Source organism: Bos mutus, chromosome X (genome assembly GCF_027580195.1).
Source record: "Bos mutus isolate GX-2022 chromosome X, NWIPB_WYAK_1.1, whole genome shotgun sequence".
NCBI lineage: Eukaryota > Metazoa > Chordata > Mammalia > Artiodactyla > Bovidae > Bos > Bos mutus.
Window position 1 is genome coordinate 88,275,172 of NC_091646.1, and position 20,038 is coordinate 88,295,209.

At 40.7% G+C, this 20,038-nt stretch overlaps 1 protein-coding gene across 1 annotated transcript in view; it reads right to left on the minus strand.

Annotated features, from left to right (window-relative positions):
• MAOA (monoamine oxidase A) overlaps nt 1-20,038 on the minus strand; it is an 83,554-nt gene that overhangs the window by 44,787 nt on the left and 18,729 nt on the right. The window contains exon 3 of the mRNA XM_005891517.2: nt 9,091-9,228. Within this exon, the coding sequence (XP_005891579.2) occupies nt 9,091-9,228 (138 nt within the window). The remainder of the gene's footprint in view (nt 1-9,090; nt 9,229-20,038) is intronic.

Sequence of the window (20,038 nt, forward strand, 5' to 3'; positions counted from 1 at the left end):
AGGAAATGGCAACCCACTCCAGTACTCCTGTCTGGAGAATCCCAGGGACAGAGGAGCCTGGTAGGCTGCCGTCTATGGGGTCCCAGAGTTGGACACAACTGAAGGGACTTAGCAACAGCAGCACCCACGGCTATGCCCCAGGGTCTACTTTATCACCTTCTGCTGGTCAGGAAGTGTGAGCTGATGGTGATTTCCTACCATGTCTCTAAAGCCTGATTTTTTTTTCAGAGCCGTTTATCTGCTGGATATGACTGTGGAAACTAGGCCACTGGGTACTTTGGCAAACACACAAAATTAAATCTCAGCCTGAGGTTCACTGTGTATCATCTGAGTCTGACAAATTACATGAGAGCCATGGGAATGAAAGCAAATGTACTAATAGTTTGGTAATTGTTCTCTTAGTTTGAAAAACCTGACATAAGCAAAGTCTTTGAAATGAAGAGGACTCAGCTCAACAGCTTTTGCGAGCAAAGTATTCATTACATTTAACAATAATTAACACTCAAATTTTCTGCGATCCCACCTAGAATTTTCTTCTTCCAGTTGCACCAAATCCAATCACAAGGCAAAAAATACAATAAAGTACTATGAAAACAATACTGGACCATTCAAATATAAAGTATCAACATTATTTTCATTATTTGGTTTTTTTCAGTTCCAAGTTCTGTGTTTACTAAGAGTAATTATCAACTAGGCTTTCACATCTGCCTATCTGTCTGTCTGTCTCTCTCATTCACTTCTTGTAGGACCTGGAACCAAATACTTACATTCCTATAACTGAACAAGACGCTATGGGGCCTTCCTGAGACGGGCCTTCCCCCATATTCTCTGCTTTAGCTCCTCTCTGAAGTACCTAGATAATAGTACTTGATGAACATTTCCTGAGTTGTTTTATAGATGCTATAAACTTCCCCCTTTCTTAGAGTGGGAAATGGCAATCCGCTACAGTATGCTTGCCTGGAAAATTCCATGGACAGAGGAGTCTGGCGGGCTTCAGTCCATGGGGTTGGAAAGAATCAGACACAACTTAGTGACACACCCTCTCCAACAATGGAAGCACCAGAAGCATATAGCCCCAGGCCTTCTGTAGCCTAAGGACTAATAATGTTAGCCCCTGTGACACGCCTTGCTGCTTCACCATCAGCCAGAGAACTGTGCACAAACTGCACAGACCCTGTGACTCCCCCTCCCTCACCTGGCTTTTAAAAGTGCTTTGCCAAAACCCTTCAGGGAGCTCAGGGCTTTTTAGGGCACGCGCCCACCCAGCTCATTACACGGCCTTGCAATAACCCTTTCTCTGCTCCAAACTCTGACCTTTCAGTTTGTTTGGCCTCATTGTACATGGGGCACACAAACTGACACTAACGTTCTTACAACTTTCTCCTATCTCTAAAGTGAGGATAACTGTCACTTACTGAGATCCACTAGGTTTTCAAAAGGTATCCGTTCACTGAGTTTGCTATACAAGTGAAAAGGCTTGGAGCCCACACCTGAGACAGAGGGCTACTGATCCTGTTAAGCGGCAAGACAGGGCAATGACAGAAAAGACTTTCTGGCTGGGCCAGTGGGACAAGTGAACTTTCCCTTTTTCGGGAGGCTCAGACTGGACAAGATTAAAAAAAAGTTAAAAAATTCAGGACCTTGGGGTTGCAAAGAGTTGGACACGCCTGAGCAACTGAGCTGAACTGAATGATTAAGCCTTCTGGTTGGGATACTTGGGTGTGTGCTCTGGGGTGGGAATAGGGGCTACTCAGGGAGGAAGTAGAAAGCAAGGAGTGGGGAGGCAGGGGGAGATCTCTAGCTGGAAACTACATTCTGTCCTGAAAGGTCAGAACCTCCCAGAGTTGGGTAATCATGGAGACTAGAACAGTCTCTCTTGAGGAAGCTGCTTTTGTAATGTTTCATTCTATTCACAAGTTCTTTTTTGCGATTAACCAAAATGCCAGAGTCCCACTTGAAGAGGTAATTGAAAAGTCCCATAGCCTCAGTGACAGAAAAGCTTTGTGTGTGACCTATTGCCCTTTCTATGCTGCCAGTGAAGGCCAGTCCAAGGCGGGTGGGTGATTCTAGACTATTTCTCAATGAATGGCTAGAAAAATGATTTCTGTAGTGAATTACTTCCTATTAAAAATGAATGAAAGGAATATAAAAAGTGAATGTACTTAATGTCACTAAATTACATACCTAAGTAGGTTAAGATGGTGACTTTTAGGTTATGTCTGCTGCTGCTGCTGCTAAGTTGCTTCAGTCGTGTCTGACTCTGTGCGACCTCATAGACGGCAGCCCACCAGGCTCCCCTGTCCCTGGGATTCTCTAGGCAAGAACACTGGAGGGGGTTGCCATTTCCTTCTCCAATGTATGAAAGTGAAAACTAAAAGTTAAGTCACTGTGTCCAACTATTAGCGACCCCATGGACTGCACCCTACCTACCAGGCTCCTCCGTCCATGGAATTTTCCAGGCAAGAGTACTGGAGTGGGTTGCCACTGCCTTGTCTATTTTATCACAATTTTTTTTAATTAATAAAAAGGAAAAATCTAATAATTAATTGGACTTTGCTGTATATTGAGAAAATGGTTAACGCTGACCTAACTTTCTAAACAGCACAAGGCTTTAAGGGTAATTTGTCATTAAGCTTTCCTATGATCCACAAGAAGTATATGAAGCCTTTTAAAATACAGAAGAAAAAAAGAATGGAAACTACTAGCAACTATTTCTTACAAGCTATTTCTATATTTCTTTATACTGAATACTTGATAGAACAGAGTGAAAATATGTGAATATTTTTAGTCTTTCTGCTTTTAAAATCCTATGTATAATTGAATTTAGAGAAAAACATCCCTTTTGTATTACTTCATTTCTATGATCAAAACAATTTCTTATCATGAACACAAGCCCATTACCACTTGCCTGTCCTTACCTAATTGTCTTTTTTCATCTTCTACTCTGACTTATACAAATTACTTTAAATCCTCTTTTCTTCTTTTGTAAACCAGGCAGAGTACAATGGCATAAAATAAAATACTCTTATTGATGATACGTTGACTAATAAGTTTACATAAGTCACTTATAAAAAAGAATATATAGCCAACAATTCTAAGCCATGTCCCAGGCCTCTAGCTTTAGTATTTTATTTTATTTTTTTTAGCTTTAGTATTTTAACACAATAACAAAATCCATCCTCTTCAGCCTGCTGAGCCTAACTGGGGCAGCCTGGGGCTTTCTCAGGAGTCAAGTCCTCACCGAAGACCAGAGGGGGACCAGATCTATGGCTAAGGGTACAAGAGATGAGGCCACCCTGGTGAATGGCGCCACATATGACTCCTAGGCATACCCACTCCACACCAACCCCTGGAATCCATAGGAGCCCTTACTGCCAAAGTGGCATCTGAGGACTCTAAAGCCTGTTGGGGTAAGATGATTCCTGTTGTATCTCGGAGCAGTTTATTAAAGGGGTTCACAAGTTAACTCTGCCCACAGAATAAGGAATGGTGTGATGTAACTCACAGAACCTGAGTTCAATACCTGGAAAGCCCCACTTTGGCTCCTAAACTCTCTAAGCCTCAATTTTCTCATGTGTAAGATGGGGTAAATAATGCACTACCTCAAAGGATCAAGTAAGCTCAAATGAGGTAACACAGATATATGTATATTACAGATAGAAGGCAACACCAATGCGTGGAATCAGGAGGGATGAATTCAGGTGATTAAAAGAAATGAGGCAAAGACAGGACAATCGACATCCCTACAAGAGCCTAAAACTTTTGGCTCCTAGGGTTTCCTACTGAGAGGGGTGGAAAGTGAAAGCATAACTTTCTTTGAAGACAAAAGAAAAGACTTCTGTGAGTTGGTATGGAAAGGTGTTAAAAGCGGCTTAAAAATATATGTCCCCGATCCAAAAGAAACACCTTATTAGAAGCAAAGGGTCAAAGTCGCAGTTATATCTGGCAAGCATTAAGACAAACTAACAAAAAAGAAATACACATCCTCTGCTTTCAACACAGCCTACTGGCAAAAACAAAATTCACCTCTTAGCAACAACAAAGAAAATTACTTAGCATTCCAGAACACACACGTTCTGAAAAGCCTTTGATTTCAGTCGTTGGCACAGAAACATGGAGTAAATGTGTGGGAAGAACAGAACTAATACTCAGAAAGATTGCTTGGTGAACTGTTACTATCAGGAAACTAGACTGTTTCAAACAAATCTTTATCACATCATTCTCTAAAAGCAAATGTGTGGTCTATCTAGTCTGTATTTTTATTTAAGGAGGATTCAAAAAGCAGGCAGAAAGTGAGAATGCGTAAAAATATCAGTGTCTCCTTTAAAGCAGTCCCTGCAAAAAGCCTTGCTCCATCTCTGGCAGTGTTCACCCTCTTGATACCCTACCTGCATTGTTATGGTCTGGAGAAACCCATGGAAAGCAAAAGAAAAGAAAATGAAGTATTTCTTCCTCCTTTTCCAAGACGCGGCAATGCAAAACTTAACCCCAAAGTCTCCACAACTCAATGAAAGTAACTCATAAAACAACTGCAAAGATGGTGCATTTTCTTTACTAACACAAGTAATCAATCAGTCAGTCCAAGAGATGTTCAAGTCCACCTGCTTCCTGTACACATTCCAAAAGAAGAGATCCATAGAGTACATTTTAAACTAAAGTATCTAGCTGACACCACCTCAAAGCCACCTTTTAGGTTAAAGACGTGATTAATTTCTGATTTCACAAATCAGATACAGTCTCCCAAATAAAGCCATATCAAATTCACAACATATATAAAACCTGTTCACTGTAGGAATCAGTCAGGAAACTATGATATGAGAATCAGATTTACTAAACCAGAGCTAGAATAGCAACTCTATTCTCAAGATCCATGAAGAATACAGGCAGAAATGTTATTTAATATTACTTATTTACTGTTTGTTGTTTACTTATTTCCTCCCCTGAAATGGCAAGCTCTATGTGAGCAGGAACCTGAATCATGTATCCATCAGTCTATATCCAGCCTAGAACAATATCTGGTACACAGTTGATTGTCCAGTGACTACTTACTGAAACAACGAATGAATTTAGCATAACCATAAGAACCTTCTAAAAATGAAGTAGATAGGGACTTCCCTGTCAGTCCAATGGTTAAGACTCCATGCTTCCACTGCCGGGGGCCTGGGTTTGATCCCCAGTTGGGATCACAACAAACTGGAAAATTCTTCAAGAGATGGGAATACCAGACCACCTGACCTGCCTCCTGAGAAATCTGTATGCAGGTCAAGAAGCAACAGTTAGAACTGGACATAGAACAACAGACTGGTTCCAAATCGGAAAAGGAGTACATCAAGGCTTTATATTGTCACCCTGCTCATTTAACTTATATGCAGAGTATATCATTTCTATGATGAGCTGGATGGAGCACAAGCTGTAATCAAGATTGCTGGGAGAAATATCAATAACCTCAGATACACAGATGACACCACCCTTATGGCAGAAAGTGAAGAAGAACTAAAGAGCCTCTTGATGAAAGTGAAAAAGGAAAGTGAAAACGTTGGCTTAAAACTCAACATTCAGAAAACTAAGATCATGGCATCTGGTCCCATCATTTCGTGGCAAATAGATGGGGAAACAATGGAAACAATGACAGACTTATTTTTCTGGGCTCCAAAATCACTGCAGATGGTGACTGCAGCCATAAAATTAAAAGACACTTGCTCCTTGGAAGAAAAGTTATGACCAACCTAGAGAGCATATTAAAAAGCAGAGACATTACTTTGCCAACAAAGGTCCTTCTTGTCAAAGCTATGGTTTTTCCAGTAGTCATGTATGGATGTGAGAGTTGGATTATAAAGAAAGCTGAGTGCTGAAGAATTGATACTTTTGAACTGTGGTGTTGGAGAAGACTCTTGAGAGTCCCTTGGACTGCAAGGAGATCAAACCAGTCCATCCTAAAGGAAATCAGTCCTGAGTATTCATTGGAAGGACTGATGTTGAAACTGAAACTCCAATACTTTGGCCACCTGATGCGAAGAGCTGACTCATTTGAAAAGACCCTGATGCTGGGAAAGACTGAAGGCAGGAGGAGAAGGGGACAACAGAGGATGAGCTGGTTGGATGGCATCACCGACTCAATGGACATGAGCTTGAGTAAACTCCAGGATTTGGTGATGGCACACTGCAGTCCATGGGGTCGCAAAGAGTCAGACATGACTGAGCGACTGAAGTTAACTGAACTAAACTGGGGAACCAAGATCCCACTAAAGCAGGTAAACTTAGTCCTCTTGGGGAAGGGAGAGAGTGGAAAACACCACCCAGCATCTATCCCCAGTGCTTCAGAGGCTCAGGCTTGGGACCACACAATCAAAATTTGCCCCGTAAACACAATCTAGCTAAGGTCAAGAGTAGCTCTCTGGTGAATAGTGAAAATCATCCTAGAGTAGGTGGAAACTGAATGCACTACAGTCTGCTGACAGAAGAAACAATGGAGGTATTCTTGAAGGCTGCAGATTAGTAAAATTTAAGAGCTGGAGCAATCTGGATCATAAATAATATGGCTTGGTTTAACTAGACAGCCGCAATCGTCCAGTTATTTGCCCACTTCATTTCAGTGTTATTTACTGAAAAGAATATACTGTATTAGATTACAGAAGCTGAGCTTGTGAGGAGAGCTAATGTAGAGTGTCACATAAACAATTTGCATTATTGGCCCAATTCATGACCATGCTGGCAGGAAAAGTCCTTTCTTCTCCCTAGAAGCAAACATAACACTAAGAGTGGAGATAGTCTTAAATAAGTGGAATTATTTTTTGCTATACAATTAATTGGGCTTCCCTGGTGGCTCAGACGGTAAAGAATCCACCTGCAATGCGGGAGACCTGGGTTCAATCCCTGGGTCAGGAAGGTCCCCTGGAGGAGGGCATGGCAACCCACTCCAGTATTCTTGCCTGGAGAATCCCCATGGACAGAGAATCCTGGCGGGCTACAGTCCATGGGGTCGCAAAGTGTTGGACACGACTGAGCGACTAAGCACATACAGTTGATTATCATCTTATCTGGAATAGCTAAATATCTGCCTGCTCTTTCCCTAATCCGGCCTCCTCACTTTCTAGTTTCCTGGTCATTATAAAAACATCCACTACCTTGCGTATTTCTCATTGCAGAAATGATGTGATTTATCAGAAACACTAGCAGAAAGCCACTCATTCAGGTAAAATAAATTAACCTTTAACTGGTGCCCTAGTTTTTTTTTTTTTTTTTTTACCTTAACTTTGTAGTCTACCTTGGGTGAAAATAGGTGCTCCTTGGCAGGTTAAAGTATGTGAGAGGATGGTTTAATGGTAAGTGTTTATTTATTTATTGGCTGTGCCACATGGCTTGTAGAATCTTTGTTCCCCAACCAGGGATCTAACCCAGGCCATGGAAGTGAAAGTCCTGAGTCCTAACCACTGGACTGCTACGGAATTTCCTAACAGCATATCTATTCTCCACCTTTCCATTAGATGAGACCGTCTTAAATTAAAAGAACAGTCTTTAGCATCTTAAGAATATAAGTAAATCCTAAAATTCATAAAGAGCACGTATATTCAGGGGGTAGGTAGACCATTACTAGTTTTATACTTCTGTCAAGTCACTTGACCTCACTGAACCTCAGTGTTTTCCTCTATAAAGCGGAGTATAAATTTGCTCAGGTTCCAAGATAATTACCAGACTCATTTGAGTCCTAGATGGACTAGACAGTAAATTTAGATGACTGTTTAACTAGCAGTTGAGTAGTACAAAGGATTTGGCTTCTCTCCCTACATTAAATATGATAATACAGGTCAAAGTGCTCAATACATGTTATTTAACAGTTGCTATTACTCTTACCTTTGTTATTACTTACTAGTCCAGGTAAACATCATGCCGTGCAGAGAAGACAAAGTGGGAAAGCAAAGGAGTTTTTCCTTTTTGATCATGGCCTATTGAAGCCAGTGTTCATAAATTTACTTTGTCTAAATTTTTTTTTATACTTTTCCATTTCTTCCTTGACCTCTGAAACCAGTTTTTCTAAAGGCTGCTGGTTTCTTTTCTCATTGGTCTGACTGCCAAACTTCCCCAAGCATAACAAACAAACCCAAAGCAGCTAATCAAAGTTTCCCAAGATTCCTGACCTCACCAACTGGGCATCAGTGTCCATATGTACATTCAAGGATCCTCAAATCTCTGCTCTGAAAGGCCCTGAAGATGGCACACCCACATGATTGCTGGGGGTTGGGTGATGCATCTGTTGAGAAGTGATATGGTTAGTGGTGTGGGAATCCTGGCATTAGGAGTAACTGACCCCTGCTCTGGTGATACTAGTTCCAGGAAGTGGGCTGCAGTATCAGACCAGAAACTTGATTTCTCCAGGCTCTTTTTCAGACTCCATCTGCTCCATGTTTGGCTTCAGGAAGAAAGAATAACATGGGCAACAGCTGCTGTTCCTTGAGGGGATAGCAGCACTTTGAGTTTAGACAATCTCTTGTTTAAACAGTAGGAAATTGCACAACTGAGCTAGACTTCCCAATAGTCATGGCTAGGTGCAGAGAAAACGATCAAAGTGTGGAAAGAAATGTCAGGTAAGGATGAGGATGAATGACCCATTTAGAGTCTTAAGTGGCCTCAAACTGTTGTGTTCCTTGGGGCCTTAGAACTGCCTCATAGGTGCCTCAGGAGCTGCCTGGACTGTGTGTGTGTGTGTGTGTGTGTGTGTGTGTGTGTGTGTGTGTGTGTCTATTTCAGGTGCTTCCCTCAGCCCCAGAGGGATGGGAATAAAGGAAGCTGAGAGCCTTGCACCCCTATTCCAGCTGGACTAGAGGCAGGGTGTGGCCTTCTAGGGCCACAGTGGGTGAGGTGGAGGAGAACCAAGCTGAAGAATGCCCACTTTCAGTGACTGCAGGAGTCCACAAGGACTTTTTTTAAAAAGAAGGAAAGCAAGGCAGAATACTACTTTAAAGCTGAGAACCTACTTTTGTGCTTGCTTTGACAAAAAAAAAAAAAAAACAAAACTGAAAACAAAACCAAATGTTTTCCCAAATAAAATGCTTCCCCACTGAGTAAAACACTTGAGTAAAACATCAGGCTTACCTTGACATAATGAACAAGACGCTCGTTTACATTCACTTTGTAAGTTTCTAAACCCAGTTGCTTAGATAACCGTAAGATCCTATTCTGGGTCGGGCCTACATAAGCACCGCCAACATCTACGTAGTCAACATGTTCATTCTGTAGAAAGAGAAAAAGTGGCCAGAAGACTTTGGTTAGAACTCTAAGAAATATATATATATATATATATATATATATATATATATATGTTACTAAGTCTCATAAAAACAAAAAGAACCTGTTTATTTTTTACAGTTTAAATGTGCCTTACATCTCTCTTTCAAAGGACCACTGAAAATAGCAATCCTTTCACCTCAAGAACTGACCCTCCAATCCCATATGACATCACTAAGCAATCCCATTTGTTTAGTTATTGATGAGGCCAATTCGCCAAGAACATGCACAAACAGTAAAGAGCACTATAGTACATCCTGCCCATCTAGGTCTTCTTCAAAGCATTTAGGTCATCTGTGCTTTTCTTTGGGATTGTTGCTGGGAGGGCCACCCAGAGATTTATGAAGCCTAATTATCACCCTGCTTATTTAACTTATATGCAGAGTACATCATGAGAAACGCTGGACTGGAAGAAACACAAGCTGGAATCAAGATTGCCGGGAGAAATATTAATAACCTCAGATATGCAGATGACACCACCCTTATGGCAGAAAGTGAAGAGGAACTAAAAAGCCTCTTGGTGAAAGTGAAAGTGGAGAGTGAAAAAGTTGGCTTGAAGGTGAACATTCAGAAAATGAAGATCATGGCATCCGGTCCCATTACTTCATGGGAAATAGATGGGGAAACAGTGGAAACAGTGTCAGACTTTATTTTTCTGGGCTCCAAAATCACTGCAGATGGTGACTGCAGCCATGAAATTAAAAGACGCTTACTCCTTGGAAGGAAAGTTATGACCAACCTAGACAGCATATTCAAAAGCAGAGACATTACTTTGCCAACAAAGGTCCATCTAGTCAAGGCTATGGTTTTTCCAGTGGTCATGTATGGATGTGAGAGTTGGACTGTGAAGAAGGCTGAGTGCCGAAGAATTGATGCTTTTGAACTGTGGTGTTGGAGAAGACTCTTGAGAGTCCTTGGACTGCAAGGAGATCCAACCAGTCCATTCTGAAGGAGATCAGCCTTGGGATTTCTTTGGAGGGAATGATGCTGAAGCTGAAACTCCAGTAATTTGGCCACCTCATGCAAAGAGTTGACTCATTGGAAAAGACTCTCATGCTGGTAGGGATTGGGGGCAGGAGGAGAAGGGGACGATGGAGGATGGGATGGCTGGATGGCATCACTGACTCGATGGACGTGAGTCTGAGTGAACTCCGGGAGTTGGTGATGGACAGGGAGGTCTGGCGTGCTGCAATTCATGGGGTTGCGAAGAGTCGGACACGACTGAGCGACTAAACTGAACTGAACTGAACTGAACTTTCTGATTTCCAGCAGATAAACTCTTCAGTCAGCCCAAACTGGTGGCCTCTTGATCCTATTTTATTTATTTATTTATTGGTTAAAGCAACATGAAATTTGCCTTCCCCAGTTGTTTTTGTTTTTAATATTTATTTGGCTGAGCTCTCTAGTTGTGGCCCATGGACTTAGTTGCCCTGCACCGTGTGGGATCTTAGTTCCCAAACCAGGGATGGAACCTGAGTCTCCTGCATTGGAAGGCAGATTCTTAACCACTGGACTGCCAGGAAAGTCCTCTGCCTGATTATTTTTTATTGTGTGCCACTCATTGAACATTAGAAATGCAGAAATAATCTGAATCCTGGAAGGATTATATCTTTCTCAGAGAGGATTTATGTCTGCTTCTACCCAGCACTTGGGGATGCTAACATTACTAGATAATTCTATTGCATTTTCTGTGCCTGAGATGATTTGAAAGCAGGTTGAAATGCAACATGACCTAGTCATTTTACTGTTCTCCTTTAGTGCTAGGATGCAGTCCAACCCAAAGCACAAGGAGTTTACAAACACCTCTTTCCATAAACACACACTTCGGTGGGCCCCGCTGAAGAAGCTGAGTTGAATGGTTCTATGAAGACCTACAAGATCTTTTAGAACTAACACCCAAAAAAGATGTCCTTTTCATTATAGGGGACTGGAATGCAAAAGTAGGAAGTCAAGAAACACCGGGGGTAACAGGCAAATTTGGCCTTGGAATACGGAATGAAGCAGGGCAAAGGCTAATAGAGTTTTGCCAAGAAAATACACTGGTCATAGCAAACACCCTCTTCCAACAACACAAGAGAAGACTCTACACATGGACATCAGCAGATGGTCAACACTGAAATCAGATTGATTATATTCTTTGCAGCCAAAGATGGAGAAGCTCTATACAGTCAGCAAAAAATAAGACCAGGAGCTGAATGTGGCTCAGATCATGAACTCCTTATTTCCAAATTCAGACTTAAACTGAAGAAAGTAGGGAAAACCACTAGACCATTCAAGTATGACCTAAATCAAATCCCTTATGATTATACAGTGGAACTGAGAAATAGATTTAAGGGACTAGATCTGATGAGTGCCTGATGAGCTACGGATGAAGGTTCGTGACATTGTACAGGAGACAGGGATCAAGACCATTCCCATGGAAAAGAAATGCAAAAATGCAAAATGGCTGTCTGGGGAGGCCTTACAAATAGTTGTGAAAAGAAGAGAAGTGAAATGCAAAGGAGAAAAGGAAAGATATAAGCATCTGAATGCAGAGTTCCAAAGAATAGCAAGAAGAGATAAGAAAGCCTTCCTCAGCGATCAATGCAAAGAAATAGAGGAAAACAACAGAATGGGAAAGACTAGAGATTTCTTCAAGAAAATTAGAGATACCAAGGGAACATTTCATGCAGATGGGCTTGATAAAGGACAGAAATGGTATGGACCTAGTAGAAGCAGAAGATATTAAGAAGAGATGGCAAGAATACACAGAAGAACTGTACAAAAAAGATCTTCACAACCCAGATAATCACAATGGTGTGATTACTGACCTAGAGCCAGACATCCTGGAATGTGATGTCAAGTGGGCCTTAGAAAGCATCACTATGAACAAAGCTAGTGGAGGTGATGGAATTCCAGTTGAGCTATTTCAAATCCTGGAAGATGATGCTGTGAAAGTGCTACATTCAATATGCCAGCAAATTTGGAAAACTCAGCAGTGGCCACAGGACTGAAAAAGGTCAGTTTTCATTCCAATCCCAAAGAAAGGCAGTGCCAAAGAATCCTCAAACTACCACACAATTGCACTCATCTCACACACCAGTAAAGTAATGCTCAAAATTCTCCAAGCCAGGCTTCAGCAATATGTGAACCGTTAACTTCTAGATGTTCAAGCTGGTTTTAGAAAAGGCAGAAGAACCAGAGATCAAATTGCCAACATCCTCTGGATCATCAAAAAGCAAGAGAGTTCCAGAAAAACATTTATTTCTGCTTTATTGACTATGCCAAAGCCTTTGTGTGGATCACAATAAACCGTGGAAAATTCTGAAAGAGATGGGAATACCAGACTGCCTGACCTGCCTCTTAAGAAACCTGTATGCAGGTCAGGAAGCAACAGGTAGAACTGGACATGGACCAACAGACTGGTTCCAAATAGGAAAACGAGTGCGTCAAGGCTGTATATTGTCACCCTGCTTATTTAACTTATATGCAGAGTACATCATGAGAAATGCTGGGCTGGAAGAAGCACAAGCTGGAATCAAGATTGCCGGGAGAAATATCAATAGCCTCAGATATGCAGATGACATCACCCTTATGGCAGAAAGTGAAGAGGAACTAAAAAGCCTCTTGATGAAAGTGAAAGAGGAGAGTGAAAAAGTTGGCTTAAAGCTCAACATTCAGAAAATGAAGATCATGGCATCTGGTCCCCTCACTTCATGGGAAATAGATGGGGAAACAGTGGAAAGTGTCAGACTTTATTTTTTGGAGCTCCAAAATCACTGCAGATGGTGATTGCAGCCATGAAATTAAAATTTCCTTCCTTACTCCTTGGAAGGAAAGTTATGACCAACCTAGATAGCATATTCAAAAGCAGAGACATTACTTTGCCAACAAAGGTTTGTCTAGTCAAGGCTATCGTTTTTCCAGTGGTCATGTATGGATGTGAGAGTTGGACTGTGAAGAAAGCTGAGCGCCAAAGAATTGATGCTTTTGAACTGTGGTGTTGGAGAAGACTCTTGAGAGTCCCTTGGACTGCAAGGAGATCCAGTCAGTCCATTCTAAAGGAGATTGGTCCTGGGTGTTCTTTGGAAGGAATGATGCTAAAGCTGAAACTCCAATACTTTGGCCACCTCATGCGAAAAGTTGACTCACTGGAAAAGACTCTGATGCTGGGAGGGATTGGGAGCAGTAGGAGAAGGGGACGACAGAGGATGAGATGGCTGGATGGCATCACTGACTCGATGGACGTGAGTCTGGGTGAACTCCAGGAGTTGGTGATGGACAGGGAGGCCTGGCGTGCTGCGATTCATGGGGTCGCGAAGAGTCGGACACGACTGAGCAACTGAACTGAACTAAACTGAACTGGACTTGCCCTTCAGTTGCCCTAGCTTTGTTAACATTTTGAAGTACTACTCAGTCTCTCACTTGCTTTTATAGTAATCAGCAAACTCCCACCTCCCCACCCCCAAGGGAAAAGCAAGTCAATGTTTTCTGGATGTTGGTCTAGTGATTCTTCACTACCTTGTCAGCTCTCTGGTGCTTTGAAGATGTGTGTGTGTGTGTGTGTGTGTGTGTATGTGTGTGGTGTCTATGTGTAATTTGTCTAGTATCCTTGTATGTAGTAGGAGGGCTGGGACAATTTACCTTATCTGCTATTTCCACAAAATTGAATGCCTAGAACCTTGCCTTCCTGGGGTAATATAATCTGATATTATCTTTCTATGGCTGGATATGCTTTGCTAACCTTTTGCTTAGAATTTTTGTATCTGTGTTTATAAGTGATACTGAGATTGCCCCAGGAGTCTCCTCTATTCTCCAGCCCTTGTCTGTTTTCCAGCATTACAGTATTGCTAATTTCATAAGTTAGTGATTATACTTTCTTCTGTTCTTTAGAAGGGCTCATATATATACAGAATAATCTCTTCTTTGAACAGTAGGTAGGACATGCCTGTAGAGCTATCTAGGCTTAGTGTTTTCTTTGTGGGAAAAACTTAAACTACAGATTTAGTTTATTTTGAGGCTAAAGCATTACTCATATTTTCTATTTCTAATTTTTATAAATTATATTTTCTCATAATATATACATTTCATATGTGTCAAAAATATTGCTGTAAAATTCAGGACCTCCTCTTCTCATTTACTGTTTATTGCATCAGTGGTTATATCTTCATTTTCATCCCTTTTATTTTTTAGAGATCTCGCCTTTTCCTTTTTCTTAAAAAATCTTAGCAAACATGTCAGCTTTTAATAAGACTTAAAAAAAATCAACCTATTACTGATCATTTTTATTGAGTATTTATTTTATATATCATTGATTTATGCTCCTTTTTTTGGATTTTTTACACTCAATTTTCTATTTCTTGAACACTTAGCTTATTCATATTGAGCCTTCTATCGTTTTCTGACAGAAAAATTTAGGCTATGAATCTTCTTCTCATATGGTTTTAACTATACAACTTTATTTTAGTATTTCCATTACTGTGCAGTTTTAAGTGTTTGCAAATTTCCATTACAATTTCTTCTAAATCAATGTTTCTAAAAGTTTTGCTGTGTTTTAATTTCTATAACTGGAATTCTTTTCAGTTATCTTTCTGTCATAACTGTATTGTGGTAAAAAAATGGATTATATGGTATCAATCCTTGAGGTTTACTTTATGACCTAGCACATGGTTGATCTTCAAAGATTTTTCATTTCAGAATGAAAAAAACATATAGTCTTCTGTTAAGTAATATGTTTTATATATGTCCATTAGAAAAAGATTAATTGTGCTCAGCCTTTGTTTGCTTCATTTATTATTAAGTTAGAAAAGTATGTTAAAAATCCCCTAGTCTATTGGGCATTTATGTTTGATTACTATCAATTTTTGCTTTATATTTTGAGGCTACATTATTCAGGATATACAAGTTTAGAACTGTTTGGTCTTCCAGGTCTCTTATCATTATTGTACTGATAATTAATTCAATGAAACATTTTTTTGTTTAAACCTTATTTTGTCTGGTATTAATCTAGTTAAAACAGCTTAGATTAGTATTTGTACACTATCTCTTTTTCTATCTTTCAGTTAAAGTTTTCTTTATTCTGACATTTCCTCCTTTTAACTTGAGTTTAACCCATTTATATTTTATTTCTTTTAAAATGTCTTAATTTTACTTATTATGGCTTTCCATTTATCCCACTGTTAACAGTTTCCTGCCTGATTTCTTTCCTTCTTTGGGATTAAGGGTTTTCTTTTGAAGTTTTTTCTTCTACTTGTTTGGAGATTATACACTCAGGCCTACTCTTTTACACATTTCTTTTAGTGCCTAGCTTCCTTGTATGTTCTGTCACTTTTTTTTTTGGCTCTGTTACTTTTGACTATAAGTCGTTTGTTTTCTTTAGAACCTTTTCTGTTTAAGTTATTTGTCCTAGGTGGACAGGAATTGAGTCTGTTTCTGCCAGCATCCTTGATACCTTATATATTCTAAGGTTTTTTTCATGCCACATAGTGTGAATTTAGATGGAAGCCACGGATGAAGGCAAGGTTTATTTTTATCCCTTTTTGAATGCTAAGATTTATTTTGCTTTCACGTACAGAGTATACCACAGGGGATTCCAATTTGGAGTGTTTTCCTACCTTTGACAGAGTGAGGATTTTATCTCCTGTTCCCTGCATGCCATACATCCATCCTGGTGGAACTGCAAAGTCTTCAGGGTTCAGTAGGCATTCAAGGTGAAAGTCAAATTTTGAGCTCACTGCATTCCTAAGCTTCATGTTTTTACTTTGCTTTGGGGATTCATTAGTTCATTCAATAACTATATCTTGAGTTCCTACAAGGTTCCACATATAGATCAAGACGCTTCTGTTATATCAGTGAACAAAATAAAGATCTCTGCTCTCAAGGAGCTTTCATTTAGTAGGAAGAGACAGAAATTGAACAAGAACCATAATAAGTAAATATCTTAGAAGTAGATAACATTTAAAAAGAAAAAACTAGAGAATGACAAGACAGATTGAAACTACAGAGGAGAGAAGGAACGATTTCAGGTTCAAATACAAGCAACACGTAGGCCTCCAAAAAAAGGTGATCTTTTCATAAAGACTTGAAGGAGGTGAGGGAGTTATCCATTTGGCTATTTGGGACAAGAACATTCCTGGCAGAAGAGCCAGTGTAAAGATTCTAAGGCAGAAACGTGTCTGATGTGTTCACAAAACACAGACTAATCTGTCTAGAAAAGAGTGAGCAAAGGAAAGAGAACTGGAGATGAGATTAGAGAAGTCAAGGGCAGGGAGGGCACGTCATGGAACACCTCACAATGCATTGAAAGAACATCAGCTTTTACCCTGAATGAAAAGGGGAGCCTTTGGAAGGTTTCAAGCAGAGAAGTGCCAAGATCTGACTTAGGTTTGAGAGCTCATTCTGGCTGTCACTCTAATAGTAGATTTTAGGGGGCAAGGGTAAAAGCTGAGACAGTAGTTAAGAGGCTATTGCAGTAATCTTCCCTGGTGGCTCAAACGGTAAAGAATCCGCCTGCAATGCAGGAGATGTGAGTTCAATCCCTGGGTCAGGAAGATCCCCTGGAGAAGGAAATGGCAACCCACTCCAGTATTCTTGCCTGGAGAATCCCAGGGACAGAGGAGCCTGGTGGGCTACAGTCCACGGGATCCCAAAGAATTGAACACGACTGAGCGACTAACACTTTCACTTTCCCTAGAGATGACTGTGGCTGCTACCAGGTGGTAGCCCTGGAAGTGGAGGGTAAGGTTGAATTCTGGATATATTTTGAAGGCAGAGCCAAAAGAATTTCCTGACAGAATGAATGTAGGGCCTATGGGGTTAAACATGATTCCAGGTGTTTGGGGGAGTTGCCATCCTCCCTTATGGGGAAGGCTGCAGGAATAGTGTTCTTGATGAGGAACACAAGAAATTCAGTTTGGATGTGTTAGGTCTGAGATGTATGTTTAACATCCAGGAGATCTGCAATTTTCTCACTTCAAGGTAGCACAATATATTTTATTCAGCATTTTACTTATTTTAAGAGGGACAGTCAGTCATTCTGCTATAACAGCAGAAATGAAGTATTCCTCTGACTTCTGTCCCTCGCATAACCTAATCTTCCCTTTTACTAACTACTGGTGTTGTGCTCCAAACCTTCTCCAGTCTCCAACATCCTTATTAAACTGTGAAGAACAAAACTGAAGTCAGAAGTCCAATAAATTTAACTAAGACAGCAAGAGAACTCTTGGGAGTTTCTAAACAGGATGTCTTTAGAATGCTGACACTATTTAAAGTAAATAATCCTAAGTGAAGCAGTAAAAAGAATGAGACGTTACAGAATCTTTCTTTACAAAGTGAAAACACTGGAAAGGAGATGCCCCAGCTTCAGCAGGAAGACAGTAGAACTGTAACACCATGTTCTGCTATGCTGCCCTTCAGTCTTTAGGATCTCAGCTTGGATCTCATTACTCTGGGAAAGATTGAAGGCAGGAGGAGAAGGGGATGACGGAGGATGAGATGGTTGGATGGCATCATTGACTCAATGGGGACATGAGTTTGAGCAAGCTCTGGGAGATGGTGAAGGACAGGGAAGCCTGGTGTGCTGCAGTCCATGGGGCTGCAAAGAGTCGGACACAACTGAGTGACTGAACAACAACTCAGCCTTTGAAGAGGCCACCAACACAGGACCATATTAGGAAAACCAATACACCATCCCTGTGGCCCTTTGAAGAGGCCACCAACACACAACCATATTAGGAAAACTAATACACCATCCCTGTGGTAGCCTTGCATGCATTTCAACTTCATTCATTTGGTCCTGAAGAATTATGGGGGAATCATGCTAGCACAAACTGGGAAGTTTTGAATGAATAGAAGATGTAGCTGAACCACTGCCAAGGGACAATATCAAATTTGATATTTCAGTAGTTAAAGATTCAGAGTAATTTTTATGGCATCTCCTCTCCACACTCTAATTGATTATGCTAGTAGAAGCAACTGTAACAACGTTCGGTTCAGTTTCTGATTAAATACCATTTCTGTCCCTGCTTTGTAAAGCCCTTTTTACCCCTTCTATTCATTTGAATTCATTTGAAATCTTATAGATGTCAAGTCCTAGTTTCTCAGCATTTCAGAGTTAATTTCTCACATTCTGAAAGGGAATTTTAATATCATACTCAATACACAATACTTCATGTATGCCACTGATATATATAAATGATGCAGCATGAAAAAGCAGCCTGGGGCAATAACATAGATGGGGCTAAGCATGTTGGAATTCTCATTTCCCTTGCACAAAGAAACTTTTTCTAGACTCAAAGGTATAGAAAACAAACTGGTATTTACTAGAGGGAAGAGAGAAGGGAGGCGGGGCAAGTTAGGGGCATAGGAATAAGAGATACAAAGTACTGTGTATAAAATAGATAAGGAACAAGGATATATTGTGGAGCACAAGGAATTATAGCCATTATCTTATATTAACTTTTAATGGAGCATAATCTGTAAAAATACTGAATCACTATGCTATAACCTAAAACAATATAATATTATAAATGAACAATGTGTGTGTTAACCGCTCAGTCATGTCTGACTCTTTGCAACCCCATGAACTATAGCCCGCCAGGCTCCTCTGTCCATGGAATTCTCCAGGCAAGAATCCTGGAGTGGGTAGCCATTCCTTTCTCCAGGGGATCTTCTTGATCCAGGGATTGACCCCAGGTCTCCCACATTGCAGGCGGATTCTTTACCATCTGAGCCACCAGGGAAACTATACTTCAATTAAAAAAAAAAAAAACTAAATTCTGCCAAAAGAGAACTGAAAAATCCACAATATGACTGATGCTCCTATTTGATAACAAAAAGGTTTTAGAGATAAGCAAAGTAGGGCAAAGGGACAACTTAATACCTATCTCCAAAATGAAGGAATATTCTTCAGAAAATGACAGATGAATCATATCTATTAAGATGGTACAGGCAGAATATGCAATCCTTCTTTTGCACTACAACACACTACCTTCAATTAGAACCTGAAGTTGGAGGGAGCTTCAAGCCCATTTATATCCCACTGCCCAGATGAGAAAACTGAGGTGTAAAGTGCTAATAGTATTTACCCAAGACAGGGTGTCAGGCCAGTACAATGGTCAGAGTCCCAGTCTCCTCACTCCCAGACTAATAGCCTTCTCTGAGGAGGTACTCAAATGCTTCAAATGCAGTTTATGTAGATTCACATTAATTTAAAGCAAGCGAGCCTACAGCAAAGAGCAGCACTTCTGTAGGGGCCCCTAAGGATCTTGTCAGAATGCAGAGTCAGCAGGTCTAGGACAGGGCCTGATACTCTGCATGTCTATCAAGCTCCAGGTCCCAGGCAGGTGGCTCACAGTATACTTTGAGTAGCAAGGCTGTAGGATACTCTTAGAGCTGAGCAAAGTAAAAATAGGCCTATGATACATCCTTGTACATCTGAAAAGGCAGAAAGTGACGGACAGAAGGGGAGCTTGGCTTGGTGTGACTGAAAAGAGCCAGTACAATATCCTTGTTTAGATGTTGGTTGACTATTTTATACCCATGTATGTTCCTTTTCCCATGCCTGCTTCTATTATGCAGCCTGGAAATGTTAAATACTTGTTTTCCCAGGCTCCCTGGCAGCTGAGGGTAGCTGTGTGCCCCAAATCTAACCAATGAGACTAAAGCAAATGTCTCACGGGGTCTTCTGGAAAAAGAAAGGCTTTGTTGCAGATAAGACTTGGGCCGGCTCTTCACGCCCTTTCCTGCCTTGAGTGAGGGCCTGATGCTGCAAGATGCT